Source organism: Nannospalax galili, unplaced genomic scaffold (assembly GCF_000622305.1).
Source record: "Nannospalax galili isolate Female #2095 unplaced genomic scaffold, S.galili_v1.0 scaffold127, whole genome shotgun sequence".
NCBI lineage: Eukaryota > Metazoa > Chordata > Mammalia > Rodentia > Spalacidae > Nannospalax > Nannospalax galili.
The window spans coordinates 4549727-4570828 of NW_008360326.1; the positions used below are offsets into that span (position 1 = coordinate 4549727).

The following is a 21102-nucleotide window of genomic DNA, read 5'->3' on the forward strand; positions in this document are numbered from 1 at the left end:
TCTCCATTACCACATCCCCTGGGCAAGGACAAATAGCTTGCCCTGATCTTTTCTGAGCAGTTAGTTCCTTTGGTCTCATACTTCCCACCTGACCTCATCAGGGACCCCCTAATTCACTCGCTTACACTGAGCCTCCCCTCCCCCTTCTCCCCACCTAATTCTAGATCAGTCTTCTTTCCTTTTAAAGGAAAACAATCTTTGGGCTGCTGAGATGGGATTTGATCTGTTATTTATTTTATTCACAGACTGTCAAATCCTATGATGATCTGAAGTCAGAGCTTGGAAACTCTGGAGACTGGGACCAGATTGCTGCTGTGAGTATGGGGGCATAGCTGGGCTCAAGTGGCTTGGAGGCAGTCTGTTTCTGTGTCTTGTGCTTTCCCTCCTCCTCATCTCACTTCTCGTGGAAGTTCTTGCTGATTACCACCATGTCTCTGGCTGTTCTCTCTCTCCATTTCTTAGTGAAATGGGGCAGCTACTAAAATGTAGGTTTTTCTTGCACAGTGGTATATGATTGTAGTCCCTGACTCAGGAGGATTTAGGCATTTAACTAGTTAACTATGCAGAGATCCCTGGCTCAAACTACAACCCCTGCCAAATATTCAGATTTCAAGGTTCCAACTCAAAAAATATTTTGTTTTTTAGAATTTGAATCAGCCCTCTGCATTCTGCACATTTTTGTGGGGGGGGGGCACGAGTATGTGATGTACATACATGCATGTTCACGCGTGTATGAGCATGTGTGCGCATGCACATGGAGGCCAGAGGTTGAGACTGAGTGTCTTCCTTGGTCGCTCTCCACTTTATTTACTGAGGTAGGTTCTCATCTAACCCAGAGCTCCTGGATTCAGTTCGTCTAGGTAGCCAGCTTGCCCCTCGGATCCCCTCTGGAGTGTGCTGGGATTACAGGTGGCCTACCATACCCACTTTTAGGGGATTCAAGCTCTGGTTGTCATGCTTGCATGGCAATGCTCTATCCATTGACCCATCTCCTCAGTCCTGGATTCTGCCTGTTTTAAATGAAGGGCCCAGGTAATCACCTGGTGCAGTCAGTTCATGGCCTGCCTGTCTTGGTGGGGAATTGTGACATCTCTAGGTGCCATCATCCTCGGGACACTTCTTCTGGCAGAATAACTGTGACTCTTTTGGTCTGTTAGTGTTCAGAGATGTGTTTAGCCCATAGGCCTGGGATATGGGAATATGAACTCGAAGCCTTTCCTCCAAGAAGTTCCGAGGCTCACAGAAGAAAAAGACAGGGCTAGTTCTTCCAAAACACATCCAGAACCCAAGAACAAGGGGGTAATCAGCAAGGACACTCCTGCCTCTTCCAGTTGCAGGTTGAAAATGCTGTGGTGCTTAGTCAACTTTCTGGGGTTTAAAAAGAAACCCCAGTGTTTAAAAAGAAAGGCTAGATCAAGGCTGAGTGAACAGATAAGAGAAAGAGGGTCATAAATGTCTAAGGGAGATGTCAAACTCTGGGGAAAGTTGTGAAGTTTGTCATTGATCAAATAGTCATCCTGTTCCAAGTAACTTTGGCCAGAGACAGGGCAACTAAGCTATTTTACTAGCACCTGGGGACAAACTAAAATGTGCTGAGAAAGAAGTGGGAGGGGAAGGCCAGGAATGACCACTGGAAGGAGTTGTCTGGGAATGAGTGACTTTGGAGGGCATGGCAGAACAGTTATACAGAAGCTGGACTAACCAGTAGTATTCTTTTTTCCCCAGGAGGTCACAAGCCCCAAAGAGGATGTGTTCACTGCCTACACCAACCTCAGTTCTGGGCCCCTGGCCATCTTCCCCTTGGAGCAGCTGGTGAACAAGCCTGTGGAGGAGCTCCCTGAGGGTGTAGACCCCAGTAGGAAGGAGGTGAGTCAGACCCACCCAGTGGAACCATAAGGATCTGGCTAGTTCTTTTGTTGGACTTCCCAGATTGTGCCCTGCAGGGTGCTGGGGAATGCCCTGGTGAACAAAACACCTTCATACCAGTCTTCCATTCCTGAGGACAGAGCAGAGGGGCCTGATTAACTGCTCATTTCAGGGATGACAGGTGTGGCCAAGGGCAAGTGTAGGTTTCAGGAGTATTATGAGACTGTTTTAGTCAGAGAGAAAGGAATTTGTTATGGAGGCAAAGTGGGTTCTTCCCGAAGAAGAAACAAGTGTGAAACTGAGAGGTTCAGGGAGGGAGAACAGGAGCATGGACAGACACTGGGAAGGGAGGCCATGTGGGGAGAGTTAAAGTTTTCAGACCTCTCTGGCAAAGGCAAGCCACTGGCAGGAACAGGGTGATGGATCTCGCTTCAGGCAGTAGCGACAGGGCAATTTAAGAGTTGGTGAGTAAACCTCAGGAGGCGGATGTGGCCATGGGTGAGGCTGGCAATCAGCTGGCAGGCCTGCAGGCTGTTCAAGAGCAGGGCTCCTGGAAAGATACAAGCTCACTGGGATGGGCAGTCCCTGTTATCTAGCATGGGGTTAGAGTTCAGCAGGCTTGAACAGCTGAGAAGCCAGCCTGACTGGGCCTGGGAGGGCCTTGGTCTAAACACCAGAGATGAGGAAGAGGTGGGTATGGAGGGTCCAGTAACAAACTTGGTGTCCAGCAGCTGTTTCCCACCCACTGTTGCCCAACTGCTCTTTTTTTTTTGGTCATTTTGAGACAGGGTCTCCCTGTAGCCTCAGCTGGCCTGGAACTATGTAGACCAGGCTGGCCTCAATTTCGTAGAGATCCGCCTGCCTCTGCTGGGATTAAAGGCTGGCTCCAACTGTTCTTATTGACTCTCTTCCAAAGCAAGGTGCTCCACTGCCCTGCCTGGGGACAGGGAAGGCTTGTTCCCAGGAGCCAAGGAGAGAGAATGCCCAAGGGTGGGAGGCAAGTCTAATGACAGGTTAGAGGACTGGGATATCACATCCACCTGAGCTTGAAACCCATCTACATGTGTTTACCAAGAAGCTGCTCAATGTAGCTGCTCTAGGAGTCAAAGAAATGTTCCCTAGGGCAACTCCACTTCAGGAGAGTAGTATAAGACCTAAACCCACTGTACTTACCTTGGCCCTGTACCTGCTCCTCCCCACAATGGAGACTGAACCTTGATAGAGTGAGGCTCTATCATGAGGTTGTTCTGCCCCCCACCTCCTGAATTCTGAGTTACATGCATGTGCACCATGCTCAGATTTTCCCCAACCTATTTAAAGAAAAAAACAAAAAAAACTTTGAGACATAGTCTTGCTAAATTGCCTAGGTTAGGGCTGGAGAGATGGCTCAGCGGTTAAGAACAGTGGTTGTTCTTACAGAAGACCTGGGTTTGAATCCCAGCACCCACATGGCAGCTAACAACTGTCCATAACTCTAGTTCCAGGGCATCCAACAGCCTCTTCTGACCTCCACAGGCATTGCAAAACATGAGTGCAGTTACCTACATGCAGTCAATATACATATAAACATTAAATAAATAATAAATAAATAAAAAATTAAAAAAAATTGCCTAGGTTAGCTTTGAACTTATTCTAATCCAGGCAGACCTTGAACTTCAATCATCCTGAGTAGTTGAGATTGCAGGATGCACTATGACACCCAACCCTGTCTAACTGTCAATGGCCAAGGGAGCAGAGATGAGGGCTAAAAAAACACTTTTTTTTCCCCCTTTTCTTTTCAAGACAGGGTCTCCATTATAGCCCCAGCTGACCAGGAACTATGTAGACCAGGTTGGCCTTGAACTCACAGAGATCTGCCTACCTCCTGAGTGCTGGGATTAAAGGCATGTGTCACTATGCCTGGCTTAAAAATGCTATTTTAGGGTTACTTTAATTTGGGCCCTTAATTGTCTGGAGGGTGGTTAGCTCCCTTAAACAGCAAAGCCATCTTATCATCTTAGAGCTTGGGAAAAAGGCCACATGTATCAGTTCTCTCTCATGCCTTATGATAAGATACATCTGGATAGGCAGTAATTCCCAGTGGTTAATTCCAAGCCAGGAACAGAGCACAAAGGTAAAACTGTGCTAGCTAATCTTCAGTAGTACTTACAGGATGAGCTAGAATGCGTCACTTATCCAATTATTTTTCCACTCAAAATAGGCAAAACTGGACCATGCATTTGTTCTTCATCCTTCTGAGTACCTCCCCTTAGAATGTTTCCTCTCTCAGCTACTCTTCCAACTATCTCTAAGAAAAGTGTCTCCTACAAAATAACAAGCTGATATATTCAAGGAGATATAAGGCTGATAGGACTTGACCTGCTGCCTTTACCCAAAACAAACCTGAAGGCTGAGACAGATGAAGTCATCTGTATCTGAAGTTCCAGTCAACTGCAAACACAACTGTACACCTGCAGTGATACAGGAGGGAAAGATGGCAAGGGACTGTCACAATATCCCTGAAACCACTTGGGGCAGGAAGTCAGGTGGTACAACAGGGCATTCCGATGACTCTGACCTTCCTGAATGGTAGCTTCAGCATCTAAAAATAGTAAGAGTACAGGCATCTGTCCTCAGGGGGACTTACTGGCTTCAGGATTCCCCAGGATGACAGAATTCAAGGATTGTGCAGTTCTATATAAAACAGCATAGCATTTGTATATAACCCCCTCCCACCCTCCCATATACATTAAATCACCTCAATTTAAATGACCTAATACAATGTAAATGCTCTGCAAAGTTATGCTATAATTGCTTAGGGGGTAATGAGAAGAAAGTCTATGCCAGTGTTTTCTACCTGTGGTTGGTTTAATACATGTATACAGAATCCACTAATACATAGAGCTGCCGGCTCACATCACACTTAGTGTCCTTTTTTTTTTTTTAAGAGCAAGCAAGGTTTTATTGAGTAACAGCTCCCTATAGCAGAGAAGGGTTGCCTCAGTTAGTCTTTCCAAGTATTACAGCAGTGTGTTGGATTATTGTCAGCTCTATCCACTGGGACCACAGCAGGCCCCACTTCCTTTGTGGCCACCCTAATTTGGTCCAAAGCATGGTAGGGCCAGGAAGAGAACGGGCTCTGTGCACCATGGCAGCAGATACATTCAGACACTACCTGCTTTGGGGGTCAGACTTGGGTCTGCTATTTGGTAAGTAAAGATGAGCCACTCAGTTTTTTCTTTTAAATTTATAGTGTGCATGGGCACAGGCTCCAATAGCACACAGGTGGAAGTCAAAGGACAACTTGAGGGAGTTAGTTCTCTCCTCCCAAATGAGACATGGGGACAGAATTCAGGTGATCAGGGCTAAAGAGCTGACTCCGTGGTTAAGAGCACTTGCTGCTCTTTCAGAGGACCCAAGTTCAGTTCCCTGTACAACACTGAGGGTACCTGAACTCATGTACATATATACAAAGTTAAAAAAAAAATACATCTGTAAAAAAGAATTCAGGTAGTCAGGCTTGGTGCCAAGTGCCTTTACCCACTGAGCCATCCTGCAGGCTCCCATACAGTATAGCTTTTTGAATAGCTTTTCTTTTTAAAATTCTATTTATGTGTATGTGTCTGTATGCCAAGTGTGTGCAGAGGCGAGGAGGGGGTGTCAGAGCTGGAGTTTACAGGCAGTTCTACTGCTCAACATGAGTGCTGGGAAACCAAACTTAGATCCTCTGGAGTATCAGGGATCTCATTTAATTGCTGGGCCATCTCTCCAGTCCCTTGAATACCTTTTCTTGTGTAACACCACTTTCTTCATCATAAAAGCAAGTGAAAATTGACCTTGAAGAAATATCTCAGCCTGGTGTGGTGGTGCATGCCTTTAATCCCAGCCCTTAGGAGGCAGGTGGGTCCCTGTGAGCTCAAGGCCAGCCTGGTCTACATAGTAAACTCCAGGCCAGCTGGGGCTACAGGGAGATCCTGTATCAAAAAAAAAAAAAAAAAAAAAAAAAGCCGGGTGTGGTGGTGCACACCTTTAATCCTAGCACTTGGGAGGCAGAGGCAGGCGGATCTCTATGAGTTCAAGGCCAGTCTGGTCTACATAGTGAGTTCCAGGGCAGCTGGGGCTACAGGGAGACCCTGTCTCCAAAAGACCAAAAAAAAAAAAAAAAAAATCTAGAAATCTCAGCCAGGCATGGTGGCACATGCCTTTAATCCGAGCACTCAGGAGGTAGAGACAGATGGATCTTTGCAAGCTCCAGGACAGCCAGGACTACACAGTGAGACCCTGTCTCAAAACCACCACCCATCCCCTCTCTCAAAAACAAATAAAAATAAAAACCCCTCATTTTGGTTTGGGGGATGTAGCTCAGTTGACTACTTGCCTAGTAGGTACAAGGCTTTGGGCTCGAACACCAGCACTACAAAAACTAGGCATGTTAGCTAACCCTAACCCTAATCCAAGCACTTGGGAGGTAGAGTCCCTAGCCTGGGTTACCCAAGACCCTGCAAAAAAAAAAAAAAAAGTAATTTTTTTTTTTTTTTTTTTTAAATAGAGGAAAACTAAGGCCTAGAAAGAACTGAAGTTCCTTAAATAAGCCAAGTCAAATGTCTGGTTTTGTTTTTTGAGGCAGGGTCTCACTACGAAGCCTTGGCTGGTGTGGAACTCCTTATGTAGACCAGAGTGCTGGGATTAAATGTGTGTACCACCACACCCGCAAATGTCTGAATTCTTATTTCAAGACTAACATGAATTTCCTGTGGCAGAAAGGAGCTCAGCTGACTGCATTACCATTTTTTCCTGTTAGAAATTCAGGAAGCCTTGAACTCCCAATGCCACCCTATCCCCTTCCCATTCCTGGCTCTCATGGCAAGTGCTGGCTTTTGCTCATCTGTTTGACAGTATGCCACATGTGTATGGCCCATCTAAGCAAACCCTGGGTAAGACTGTGACCTTTGCCTTCTTGTCATCTCCTAGGCACACCTGTCAGATGAAGACTTCACTAAGGCCTTGGGGATGACTCCAGCTGCCTTCTCTGCCCTGCCTCGGTGGAAGCAGCAAAACCTCAAGAAAGAGAAAGGACTGTTTTGAGAGCAATGTGGCCTGGAAGCAGCCCCCAACCCTGCCAGTTGGAAATGTCCAGTTGTACCTGTGAGCAGCAGCATGCGACTGTGCCTTCTGTTTAGAACTGTCATCTACCCATTCCTCCTCCCCAAGGAGCCATGATCTGAGAGGTAGCTGAATGTTTCTAACCTGGGGTATGCCAAAACTTTTAATCATCTTTTCTAGAGCTTTCCTACCTTATAGACACTAGCCTTCCGACTGTGGGGAAGCCGGAATGTCTAGCAGTCTTCCCTCTTTCCTTTCACAGTGTTCTTCTCCTCACTGCCTTATCGGGTGCTAAGTTAAGGGAACCCTTTGTTTCAAGCTGGAGACCTAAAGGAAAGTAGGAAATGTGATGCTGTTTCACCTCTCCTTCATACTTTAATGTGACACTGGTAGTAAGGGCTTAGCTAAGGCCAATGCTGGGCTTACAAGCTGTTACCCAGAAGCCTTTGCAAAGCTTCAGAGGCTCCTCAGATGACAATAGTAACATTGGCTTGCTGCATGGAATTCCAACCATGAAACCAACAAAAGGTGATTTCTACTTTAAACAACTGGTTGTTCAGTAACCCCAAGGATGTGTCCTTTTAAGAAACAAGTCAAAATAACATAAGGTTAATAAAGGCTTTAATTTCACACACACACAAAAAAACTCTGTATAATTTAAAAAGGAAACAAGGAAAAACAAGGAAAAACCGTAAAGGATACAGAGGAACTGTTCTGTTAAAACACAGATAAAGTGCGTTCCATACAAAACAACAAGAATCAGAATCAAGTCACTCTGAACACAAAGGAAAAAAAGCCACCTCACAAATAATGTGGCCAAAGCTGCCATCAAGCCTGGGGGTGGCTCAGTCAGCAAAGTGCAGGAACCTCACTGCTATTCCCCTCGCCTAGGCATAAAGAACCGCTAGCAATAGGCTATGGAGGTTAGGAGGGGAGGAGACTCAGAGAAGGGAAGCCTGGGGACAGGTGTACACCCACTAGTGGTCTCCCTCTTTGCCCACTCTTTTAGCAACAGACCAGTTCAGCTGACTGCCCTTCTTTGTTCTGCCATTTGACTTGATGAACTCTGCTCCTGACCCTGACCCTCACTCGCTAGGTTCTCATGCCTGTGGACATACCTATAACTTGGAACCTCTGTATTTTTAAGAAAAATTCACTGTCATTAAAGTACTTATTCATAGTGGCACACTTATAATGAAAACCTCCAAACCTCAGACACATAGCACACATGGAAAGGAAAAAACAATTCACTAATTGTGTGTAAATATAACCAGAGACTGCCTCAAATCTAGTAACCAAAGCATACCATAATAATGGAGTCAATGGCTGTGGTTAAACAGAATAATCCTGTCACAAAACTTTCATAGCCTAGCCAACTATCGAGTTTTCCAATAAAATATGTATTTCTTCAGACGATAAAAATACCAACAAAATCAGAATTTTAAAGAATTGCATTAAAAGATGTTAGAGGGCAGAAACTTGTTAGTTTTTTAAAGTATTTCCAAGGGAGTGTTAGTGTAAAGCAGGGGAGGTATGGACAATGTAGCTGTTTTAGTTGTTTTTATGTAACTTGCATGTGGTGCTAGATTGTTGAATTTTCTAAAAATTTCCCTATACATACAAGTTTCACATGTACTTAGAGATCTAGTTGTTTCCCTGATTTGAAGTAAAAGCCCACCTGGGACTCAAGTGGGAAAAAAATGCACCCACTGCGCTGGTATTTCAGAGGATGAGACGAAGGGGAAGGGATACCCTGGTTCCAGTATATTCCCTCAACAGACCATAGATTTTACAAATTACCTTTTTTTCTTTGTAGCTCCAGATCATTTTACATTATCCAACTGTCTACATGTACATGTGTAATTACACAACAGTATGCAGTGTGGAAAGAGAAAGCCAGATTAGTTTGCTGAGGTTTTAACTATTTAAGGCTTTTTCAGAAAAATTTTGCAGTTCATCAAAAGATAAAGGTTCAGTTTAATATTTACATCTAGAGTCAATGGATTTGTAAGAATTACCTCATACACCTTAAAATGTAAGGTGTACACATTTACATTTGTTATGTTTGCTACTGAGCCACTTAAGCTAAGTCTGACTATAGCAAGAAGCAACCAATTTAGAATCAATATAAACAGAACAATTCATAGATTTACTTCTTATTCTATCCTGCCAGGACAAAATTTTGAGTGTATACACATACATCCCTATAAAACAAGAATCGTACTTTTCCATAGGCCTAAATTATAGTCTTGGCTACTAAAAGAATAAACAGCAGCCACATACAACTTTCCAACTCTGTATAATACAGGGCAAAAATCAACAAATTTTAATTTATTTTTTACTCCCCAAAATTTTTGGCTAAGACCAAAGATTGTATCAAGTACTAATTGCTACCATGGTCCAATTCAGCAATTTAAAGTAATGTAACCAAACATTTGCTATTTTGAATAGGAAGGTTACTTATTGTGCAGGCTGAAGGGAACTGAAGCCTCTGTCCCCATCTAATTTGTCCCTTCCTGGCCCAACATGCTAACTAACTGCTCCATTCCCAAATTCTTGGATCACAGTGTGCAACAACAAAAAGGAATATATTACTTATAAGTTAAAAATATATATAACCAGCTTAGAACAAGCAACACCTCCATCAACACAGTCTAACTGAAATCTCCACTTGGAGTCAAAGGAGTGAAGGGGAAAGCTGACAAGGCCGCAGGCTGAACAGACAGTAAAACTCAAGTCCGCAATGTGCAAGTAGTAACCTGTTTTCAACCACCAAATCCTGTTCAAGGCACAAAGGCCAAACCAAATCGGGTTATGCTGCCAAGCATACTTCTGCTCACCCAAGTCTGTAAGCTGAGAAAGCAGTACAAACAAGGCTGCTCAGGACACAATCTAGGCTCAGGCATTTCTATTTTTCTCTATGTATAAGGCAGGCCTCATTTCAAATCGTTCCTAATCACTTTTAGTAGCTCAAAGCTCCCAACTGCAGAGAGGGAAGAGAACAGTAAAGAATGTCACCAGTCCACTCATTCATGGGCTAGGCCAGGTATTTCCAAGCAAAGCAAAACAAAATGAGGCTCCCAGGAGAAATGAAACAAACATTTCAAAGTTCTGAAAACAAGTATTTTCCTCTGGTGTGAACTACTCCTGCGAATCCCACCTCTGTGCCACTCTGGAGCATTTGCTACCATAATGTATACTGGTAGACAGTAGGAGGCAAAGCATTTATCAGTAGTCACACAAAAGCACTGAGGCCATTTACAATTCAAAGTTAAGGTTTAGAAGAGGTGACTGTGGAAGAATACCCCCAGGTTCCAAGAGTCTGGCTGGAGTTCTTTGAAGACAATTTTCCAGAAAAGATGTCTCATTTTTAGCAATGAATTTAACATGTTTGCTCCCTCTGAAAACTGGATGTGGTTTCATCCCTATCTCAGAACTGAGCACATCCTCTCGTTTATAATGAAAGCAAGAAAAACACAGAAAATAGAAAATAATGACCACAGGTTTCATTTTGCTGTAGTCCATGCAATCCTAGTGACGCTTGAGCTCAAAGAATTCCTCAAACTCGTTTTTATGGTTTCATTAGCTGCTTAACCAAGCAAGTTGGCTAAGTGACTAATGCAGCACTTAATACTGCATTCCTACTCGGTCTCAACTCAGAGCACCTAAAAAATAAGATAAATATATTGTGCACCTTGGTTATTTAAGTTCTTAGAATTACCTAAACTAGTCACCTTTTAAAGCTCACCCTGCTTGTAGGGCAAAGCGAGACAATAAATGATTAAACACCCAAGGTTGTCTTACAGCTCACATAGTTAATTTTGCCCTGGTAACAGAGTGTTTAGCTTTTACCTTTAGTGGTCGAGAATTTGTGTTGTCAACAGCAGCATGCCTCTTGCTTTCTCTGCCTGAGAAGCATTCCTCCTTGCTCTATATATCCCTGGTGGGGGAGTTCCCACTGGAGCAATACTATCTTTTTACCTTTTATAATTTTGGTTATAATCCATTAGGGTCATTCCTGCTCCATTGAAAAACGATACAGAAGAAAATAAAAGATTCTATCTTTACCTTCACAATAATGTTGATGAATGATAAAATGTGTGAGGAAATCTCTTAGAGAAAAATGTGAAGTGTACAATGACCATCAAATGTGAGACTGCAGAAAATTCCAAAGCACCAACAATCCATTTTTGGGGGGGTGGGAGTGGGGGAAACTGCATGTGAACAGCAAAGGCATGACAGACTTCTAAAATTAAAAGAAAATCAAAACTCCTCAAGTCAGGTGACAGAAATGCCTCTTGGAAGGAAAACAAACTGTTATTAGTCTGACTTTCCAGTGAACTTTACTCATAAGAAATACATGGAAGGTTGGACTTGAATGAAGCCACTCAAAAAACAAAAGCCAGAAGCCAAATGATATGTGCACCTCCACACATTCCTCAGGTAAATGGGCTCTGGGATTGCTCCTGCAAACGGCTGTGGGATTAACTGTGAGTGGGCATGCTACTTCTGATGGCTCATCCTAACTCTTTAAGGCTCCATTCATTCCATATATCTGTGTGTGGGTTATTTACATATATATAGATATATATTTACAACATGTATCCCTAAGACAAAAGGAAGCGTCACTCTTGTAGGAGAAAAAGAGGCTAATCAGCTACAGATGAGACCAAAGTTTCCACAAAATAGCATGGAGCATTCCACAGAACTGAGTTTTGTCTTTTGGTTTGGCCCTGAGCTGTTTGTTGCTCCTGCATCAAGTAGAATTCCAAATTCTCTTCGGGTGGAGGAAGGTGAGATGGGCAGCAATGAGAGAGAAAAATGCAGTGCACATTGCCAACCCAGGACTTGGCTCCTTACGAGGCCTGACGGGTAGTCTTCCCCACGTCCATGTTAAAAGCCTGAGAGCTTTTTTCTGTTTCCAGCAACTCATCAAAGATCTCCCTTAAAATAAACAAAACATAGAACACAGAATTCAATAAGCAGAACCAAAGTATAGACAGCAGAAAAAGCAACAGAAGTGGACACTGATAAAGCTTACATAATTCCATTTGATACCTCAAGTTCATTAAAAAAATCATTTTACTTGTTGGAGCACCATCTTAAGCCCTGAGGGCCAATTTTTGGGAATTAGGGGAAGCACTCGGTTAGCTTTAATAAAAATTCTTCATAGTTCTAATTTTTATAAATCAAATCTCACCGATAGAAACTAGAAGACCAGAAGGGTTTATAAGACAGGCTCTACCATAAAACAAACTGTGCTAAATTCAGTACCTAGGTACCTTTGCTATGTAGACCAGGCTGGCCTCATACTCTCAAGAGATTCACTTGCTTCTACCTGGGACTACAGACATGCTCAGCCCGGTACAGTACCTACAGACTCTTGTGAGATGAGTAACTATTGTTGAGTCAGTAGAGAAAATATTCTGGACATAAGGAAATAATCAAGCGATGAGCTCTAAGTAAAGATAACAAAACTCCAATATTGTCCATTAATGAAGCGACGGGAACATTTTATTCCCAAAGGAAATATCTGAGTAATTTTTGGCCTACTTCCGATCTGGCAAAGTTTTTTACTTGTGCATATAGAAGAAGATGTAACCACTCCGATCGCGATCACTCTGCACAGCAGCCTCTTGAATTTTAGATACCTCCAGGTCATTGTAAGTAAACCACGCCTGCTTCTTAATGTCATACACATCACTAATGTAATGACCTGAAACAAATAAAATTGAGGTCTTTGAAAACATCAAGTTTTTCATAGCTATCAGAAGTTTGAGAAAAAGAAACACTACTTCATTATCCTGTCTCAGCAATATTTCTTTCCAAATTTCATTTGAAAAACATGTATACAGAATTAAAAGGGGCAGTTTGTGTGTGTGTGTTACTCCGTCACTGGGACATCTCCCTAGCCTATGCTTGCTTGAGACAGGGCCTCTTTAGGTAACCTACTACCTAAAGGATGGCCTTGAGTTCTTGATCATCCTGTCTCCACCTTACAAGTGTTGGGACTACAAGAACGTACCAAGCGCAGAGAGACATTTTTTGGGTATATTTGTTTATATGTTGTGCACATGTGTGTCGGTGATATGCACATATGGAAGTGAAAGGTTGACATCAGGTATCTTCCTTAACCACTTCCCACTTTTATTTATGTACTGAGGCATGGTGCTTCACTGAACCCAGAGCTCGCTGACTTGGCTAGTCTAGCTAGCCAGCTTTCCCTGGTGACCCACCCTTGCGTGTCCCCCCTCTCTTGTTGCCTCTTGAGGCTAGGGTTATAGGTAAGGCACTGGATTCTTACATGGGTACTAGAGGTCCAGTTCTCACACTCACAAGGCCAGTCAGTACTTTATCCACTAAGCCCTCTTCCTAGCCCTGTGACATTTTTGCTCAGGGGAAATTTAGGCCATTAACTAGTAGAAAAAAAAAATTAAAACAGTTAAATCTAATAACATAATCCAGTGTTTGATCAAAAGAAGCATTTAAAAATCTTTCTTTTTTAAGACAGGGTCTCATATACTGATTTTCCTGCTTCCACTTTTCAAATGTTGGGATTCCTGGTTTACGCAGTAGTGGGGATCAAACCTGGGGCTTCCTGCATGCTAGCCAAGCACTCTATGAACTTATATCCTTTTCGCTCCCCTACATTTTTCTTAATGCATTCAACTTACACCTAACAAAGACAGGAGAAACATAATAGTGGGCAAGGCTCCCTATGACTATGTCATTAACAAAATGCTGAAACCATGATGTCCATTTACCTGAGGAGGAAGTGCTGCCAATGTGACTGACAACACTGATGAGCCGATAGGAATGAGGGAGATTTCCTGTCTGGAAAATAGAAGTGGGCATGATTCATTTGAATAAAAGCAAAATACTGAATTTAAATTTATCAATCAAAGCTAATATAGCTAATCTTTAGGGCATAGTATATCAGATTCAATAACAAGTGTTAGCGGTTATACTGTTTACACATCTGAGGTAAGAATTCATCTCCAAGAATTATCCCAAAGAAATAATTCAAAAGATATATTGGGGGCTGGAGAGGTGGCTCTGCAGTTAATTGAGTGCTTCATGCTTTTCCACAGTACCCAAGTTTGGTTCCCAGAACCCATATTGGGAAGCTCATAACCACCTGTGACTCCAGCTCCAGGGGGATCCAATTCCCTCTTTTAACTCCCTCCCGCCATGGTACACACACTCACCCTTCAAAAGAAAAGAGTGTATCTATTAAATTATTTGCTGTAGCATTATCTATAATGAAAAAAACTAGAATATATACAATAATAGCTGATCAGTAGCAAATCAGTTCTATACAATATTATTAAGTTTACAGAAAAATTAAGTGGATCAGCAACATAGTAACTTGTTTTTCAAATCCATATCTAAAAAAAGTTATGATCAGAGTTAAAATTGGACAATAAAATGAAAAAAGAAAAAGCTGCTTTCTGTGTTACTGTTGGAATTATGGTAAATGCCTACCTTTTAAATACTGTATTAAAATATTGTTAGTAAAAACTAAGCAAAAATGAAAAGTAATATTCATGCAGTATAAGCAGCACAATAAAGTAAAATCTAGAGAAGGAATATAGCTACAAGTAAGTTAAAAAAACATGTTCGAGCTGGGCATGGTGGTCCCAGCACTCAGGAGGCAGAGGCAGGTAGATTTCGGCAAGTTCAAGGCCAGCCTGGTCTACATAGAGAGTTCCAGGCTAACTGGGACTACAGGGAGACCCTGTCTCAAAAAGGCCAAACAAACAAAAAACCCCCATGTTCATAAATTTTGGTGAAGTAATTTACTTTCACATTTATCCTAAGAAATTCTAAAATATGGGAAACACTGTTAAGTTCATACTTAGTTTCTGACTGCTTTATTTAAAAATTTTACAGTTTATTTTTATGTGTATGAGTGTTTTGCATGTATGTAAGTGTACCATGTGTGTGAAATGCCACTGAAGACCAGAAGAGGGTGTTAGATCCCCTGAAACTGAAGTTACAGATGACTGTTAGCTGCCATGTGAGTGCTGGGAACTGGACCTGGGTCCTCTGCAAGAGCAGCCAAAGCTCTTACTTGCTGAGCCATGCCTCCAGTTCTTAGAATGCAATATTTATTATAATGAAAAACTGAAGCAGTTGTGGTGGAACATGCTGATATCCCCCAGCACTCAGCAGGCTAGCCTGGACTAAACTGCAAGACTTTGTCCCAAAAAACAAAATTAAAATTAAACAGCTTAAACAAATGCTCAATGTTAGTTAAAAGAGGGATGGCTCAGTGGTTAAGAGCACTGACGGCTCTTGCAGAGGACCCGGGTTCAATTCCCAGCACCCACATGACAGCTACTAATTGTCCTTAACTCCAGTTCCAGGGGAATCCAATGCCCTCTCTGACCTCTGTGGCACTGCACAACACAGGTGCACTCACATACATGCAGGCAACACACTCATACACATAAAATAAAAATAATAAATAAAATATTAAAAAAAATTAACTACAGACTATACTGATTTGAATGAAACACTCAGGCTGGAGACATAGCTCAGTTGTTAGACTGTTTGCCTAGGACATACAAAGCCCTGGGTTTGATCTTCAGCTCTGCATAAACTGAGCATGGTGGCACATGTCTGTAATCCTAGCACTTCCGGGAGTGGGGGCGGGGTAGGGCACAGATTAGGATAAAAAATTTAAGGTTGGGGCTGGAGAGATGACTCAGCGGTTAAAAACACTGGTTGTTCTTGCAGAAGACTGGGGTTCGAATCCCAGCACCCACATGGCAGCTAACAACTGTCTGTAACTCCAGTCCCAGGGGATCCGACAGCCTCTTCTGACCTCCGTGGGCATTGAACAACACGGGTGCACTTAGCTACATGCAGGCAATACACACACACATAAAATTAAGGTCATTTTTGGCTAGAGCTAGTTCTAGGCCAGTCTGTGCTATATGAGACCCTACCTTAAAAAAAAAAAAAAAAGTAAATAATTAAAAAAATTATTTTGGAGACAGGATGTTACTATGTAGCCTAGGCTCGCCTCAAACTCTTGGTAATCCTCTTGATTCAGTCTCCCAAATGCTGAGATTATAGGCATAAGCCCCCAGGCCCAACTAAGTTTTCAACAAGCAGAATAAAAACTTTACTTACACAGTAACATCCTAAAGGATACTGAATGTGGACTGACAAAAGAATATAAGAAATGCAATAGAAGGTGCATGCTAGAGTGGGATCCCAAGCAAGGAGTGTTTGGAGGGAAAAGCAATTACTTAAGGACAGAAAGGGGAAAAGTTTATCAATGTGCTGTCATGACAGTTAGCTGAACAGTTTTTCACTAACTATAAAGATATATTAGTACTTGATGGAATTAAAGTAATTATACTGTATGTATATGTATGCCTTATATGGATACGCATTCTTATCCAACATGAACACAAGATGGTCAGGATGGATTTCTGTTTTGTTCTGAGTCTTGTATGTAAGAAATGAAGAGCAAAGGATGAGAAAACAAAGATACCCTGGTGGCCGCGGGCAGGGCAGCTGTGCTGGCACTGGAAGGAGAGTCTCTAGAGAAAGTAGGTGACCCTGACAGCCTTCAATCAGACTCAGGGGTGAAGCATTACCTCAGCATTTCTTTTTAGTTCCTCGGCTTCAGCTTCTGTATACTCCATATCAAAAACATCCTCATTTCCAGAGTCTTCATCTGAGCCCAGGGAATCCAGAAAAGAGTTGTTAAACTCTGAAGAACAGAAAGATGGTCTTGTAAAGTTCTTAGAATAGACATAAGATGACTGGGAAGATAAAACAGCTTGAGACAGAGATGGATGTGAGGTGCCCACCTACCATCCAAACACCAGGGAGACAGAAATAGAAGACAGTGAGTTTGAGGCCACTCAACTACAAAATGAGAACTTCTCTCAAATAGTGTCACAGCAATGGACAAATCCCATGTAAGCTCCAGCCAGCCAGTCAAGATCCCAACATGGACATGGGGAAGAAACCCCAACCCGATCTGAGGAACTACTGGCAACCAATGAATGCTGGAATGGGGAGACTCAATTTCCTTCAAGGGTGAGATTTCTTAGGTTGACCAGGCTCCAGTGATGAACCCACACAGAAGGGCAATTGAGGACAAAAACCTGACTCCATAGGCCATATAAATATATTAGAGCACAAAAATTTGGGGGAGGGGTTAGAAAGGGGGGGTAGTACAGATACTGGAGGGGATCTAAATATAATTTATTGTATTAAATTCATAAAAAATAAAAATAAAAAAACAAAATGAAACCAAAACAAACCAAAAACCAGCTTGAGGTACACATCATTCTAAGAAAACATGAAACAAGCTATTAACAGGGTTCCAATTCACTCACAGCTGTAAAAGAAATGGTTATTTTTCCTCCCTCTGTATACTTGTCTGTGTACATGTGTATGTAGGCCAGGGTCTCTCACTAAAACTCAGAGCTCTTGTGAGATTGTCTCTGTCTATAAAGCCCCGTGATTATATAAATATTTGCTATTTAGCTTTCATAGTACTGGAGTGTGCTATGCAGGCTCCTGGAGAAGTCTTACCCATCTGTGAATCCTATGAGCTACAACAATGAATGGTGAGGCAAGATATGTCCATGGTAGTAGTGGCATGAATGTTATGGGAGTAAGCAACTGTTTGTTTAGATTTAAGGCCCACTACACAGGAGGAAACTCATGACTAGTACTATAAATCTGGCCAAGAACCTATGGCTGGGGAGCTCATAGGCCCCATAGGTGAACCTACTAGTATTATTTTGCTAAATGGACATAGTATCAAACTGCAAGTCCTCATCAGCAAAGTTTCTCTGTACAGAAGATAATAGATAACAGAGAAACTCACAACTGGTTAGTAAGTGTGGAGTGCTCAGCCACAAATAGGACATTTACATCACACCCATTTCCCCCAACACACAGAGCCCATCAAGGAAGAGGTAGCACAAAGACTATAAAAATCAGAGATCAGGGAGCTTGAGAGATGGCTCAGCAGTTAAGAACACTGACTGTTCTTGCAGAAGACCCGGGTTTGAATCTCAGTACCCACATGGCAGCTAACAACTGTCCATAACTCCAATTCCAGGAGATCCGACAGCCTCTTCTGTCCTCTGCAGGCATTGCACGACATGGGTGCACTTACCTACATGCAGACAATACATGTATAGGCATAAAATAAAAAATAATAAAATATTTTTAAAAAATCAGGCCAGGCATGGTGGCGCATGCCTTTAATCCCAGCACTCGGGAGGCAGAGGCAAGCAGATCTCTGTGAGTTCAAGGCCAGCCTGGTCTACATAGTGAGTTCCAGGACAGCTAGGGCTACAGGGAGACCCTGTCTCAAAAAGACCAAAAAAAGAAAAAGAAAAAAAAATCAGAGATCAGGAAGGACCAGAATTAATTCCTTCTAGACATAAGAGAACCACTGTTTGCCTACACAAGATCAAGCCGGTCACTATTCTAGCATGGAGGGGGAAGCCCCAGCCCCTGAGGAGCTATGGAGAGTTGATGGCTTCTTGGGAGATGGAGAGTCAGTAGTCAGTATTTATTTATTTATTTATTATTAATTAATTAATTTATTAATTTATTTATTTTTTGGTCTTTTGAAGCAGGGTCTCTTTGTAGCCCCAGCTGGCCTAGAACTCACTATGTAGACAAGGCTGGCCTTGAACTCACAGAGATCCTCCTGCCTCTTCCTCCCAAGTGCTGGGATTACAGGCGTGCACCACCACGACTGGCGCGTCAGTATTCTTAAAGATGTGCCCCTAGTAGGTCAACTATACTTTAGCAGATGGACCTAACCCCAGGAGTATATGGGAAACACATATTAGACCCAATGGGTTATTTTTTTAAAAAAAGAGGGGCTGGAAAGATGGCTCAGCACTTGAGAGCACTGATCTCTTGCAGAGGACCCAGGGTTCAGTTCCCAGCACCCACGGTAGCTAACAACGGTCCATTAACTTCAGTTCCAGGGCATCCAAGACCCTCTTCCAGTCTCCACAGGCACTCATTCACAGGGCACCTACATACATAGAGGTAAAAAACCAAACCAAACCAAAACTGATATACCAAAAAAAAAAAAAAAAAAAAAGATAGGACCTGGTGGGGGTAGATCTGGGGGGTTGGGGAAATAATACAATAAAAATATACTGCATGCATGTATGTAATCCCTCAAAGAATTAATAAAATATTACATTGGAAAAAACAAACAAACAAACAAGTATGTACAACCACGCCTGGCTTTTTAGGTGGGTGTTGGGGATCAAACTTAGGCTCCCAAAGTATAGCAAGTGCTTTACCCACTGAGCCCTCTCTTATTTGACATACATTTCATGATAAAAGTATCTAACCTTTGTAAGAAATAAACTGAAAAAATACATAATTATACATGTCGGACATAGTCTACATAGCCTAGTCTACATAGTGAGTTTGAGGGAAGGGAAGGTTACATAGTGAGATGGTGTCTTCCAAACAAAAACAATAGAAAGTAGAAATTCAACTTTAGCTCTTAAATTTCACCAAAAATATACAAATTCAGGATACTCTTTTTTTCCCTTTAATAATGTGTTTCTAATAGAACAAGTCATCAAGAATTTCAATAAATTAATAATTTCAGGAATGTCTATCAATAATTGACTCTTTAGATTTAAAATTTAGCAAACTAAAACTACAGGAGAGGGTTATTTAAAAGACATGAACACCTACAAATGGGGAGAACTGGAAAAGAAATTACTTTCCTTAACTACATGGTGCTGGACAATGACAAAATTCCAGACCTTTATTCTCAGAAGAGGTTACAGCAGTCTCTGGATTGAGGGATGCCAGGCACAGATGAAGTCAGGAGTACCATACTGAAAATAGGTTGAGTACATGCCAATTTGTATACTAAATGATGAAAAAGACTTGCAAAACTGTGGGAGTGAAGGCTCGTGTCTGTAATTCCAGCACTAGGGAGGCTGACACAGGAGGATTTCTGTGAGCTCAGGCAGGCCTAAACTATACAGCTGAGTTCCAGACCAGCATATAGAACTGAGAGTCACAAAATTGAAGTGTGATCTACTTATGTGCTTATAGATTCCAATCATCTTTTTAGCTCCCTAGTCTTAATTATCAGCTGACAGCAAAGATTAATGAACACATAAAATAAGACTTTAATAGGAAATACACAGACCATAATAAATGCATCAGATAGAGCAATCTGAAGAAAACAATCTTCTCAGGGAAGAGAAAACATCCAACTGATCAACTATATTTAATATCTTTAAGGCTGATGTATTACTCCAATGAAACAAACAAAAAAGGCATGAAAAAGAACATACATAAAAAGTTTCTTTTGTTGATACTGTTTTTGTTTTTTGAGACAGGGTCTCCCTGTAGCTTCAGCTGGCCTGGAACTCCTATGGAGACTAGGCCGGCCTCAATCTCACAGAGATCTGCATGCCTCTGTCCCAAGTGCTGGGATTAAAGGTGTGCACCACCATTCCTGGCTAAAACACAAGAGATGATGGTAGGAATAAAAAGCTCAGTAGAAGGTTCAGAGTTAGATAAGGCTGGAGAATTTCCCAGACAGTATAGCAAAGTTACAAAAATATTGAAATCTACAAGAGGTGATGAAATCATGAGGACTAACATAAAGATCTGGATTAATAGGAGTTTCAAGACAGGAAAGACAGCAGGTCTGGTGATATACACCTGTAATTGTGATTTTTGGGAAGTGGAGGAAGAGGGTCAGGAGTTTAAGGACAGCTGTGCTAATACCCTGTCTCAGAAAAGATAAGAGAAAGAAATAGATGGGAGGAAGCTAACAAAATTTCTAAGAACTGAAGGACATAAATTTATAGATTAAGATTACTGGGGCTAGAGAGATGGCTCAGCAGTTAAGAGCATTGACTGCTCTTACAGAGGACTTGGGTTTGATTCCCAGCACCCATATGGCAGCTAACAGTCATCTGTAACTCTAGTTCCAGGGGAATCCAATGTGAAGCCTCCTTCTGACCTCCATGGGCATTGCACAACATGGGTACACTTATACACATGCAGACAATACACTCATATACATAAAATATTAAAAAAAAATATGAAGTCTGTGTGATGGTGCATGCCTTTAATCCCTATACTTGGGAGGCCAGCCTGGTCTACACA

The 21102-nt window shown here is 42.1% G+C and overlaps 2 protein-coding genes across 3 annotated transcripts in view; one reads left to right on the forward strand and one right to left on the reverse strand.

Moving 5' to 3' along the window:
• Vil1 (villin 1) overlaps positions 1–7408 on the forward strand; it is a 30620-nt gene extending 23212 nt beyond the window's left edge. Inside the window, exons 18-20 of the mRNA XM_008825712.2 lie at positions 246–314; positions 1726–1866; positions 6817–7408. Coding sequence (XP_008823934.1) covers positions 246–314; positions 1726–1866; positions 6817–6930 — 324 coding nt within the window. The 3' untranslated portion in view covers positions 6931–7408. The remainder of the gene's footprint in view (positions 1–245; positions 315–1725; positions 1867–6816) is intronic.
• A 142-nt stretch (positions 7409–7550) lies between these two features.
• The window catches only part of Usp37 (ubiquitin specific peptidase 37), a 96372-nt gene continuing 82820 nt past the window's right edge, over positions 7551–21102 (reverse strand). The window contains exons 23-26 of one of the 2 annotated variants that reach the window (XM_029559991.1): positions 16563–16642; positions 13713–13782; positions 12526–12664; positions 7551–11892 (exon numbers count right to left, since the gene is read on the reverse strand). In XM_029559991.1, the coding sequence (XP_029415851.1) occupies positions 11805–11892; positions 12526–12664; positions 13713–13782; positions 16563–16642 (377 nt within the window). In that variant the 3' untranslated portion in view covers positions 7551–11804. Of the gene's footprint in view, positions 11893–12525; positions 12665–13712; positions 13783–16562; positions 16679–21102 lie in introns of both variants that reach the window. The other variant, XM_008825714.3, reaches the window with a different exon arrangement.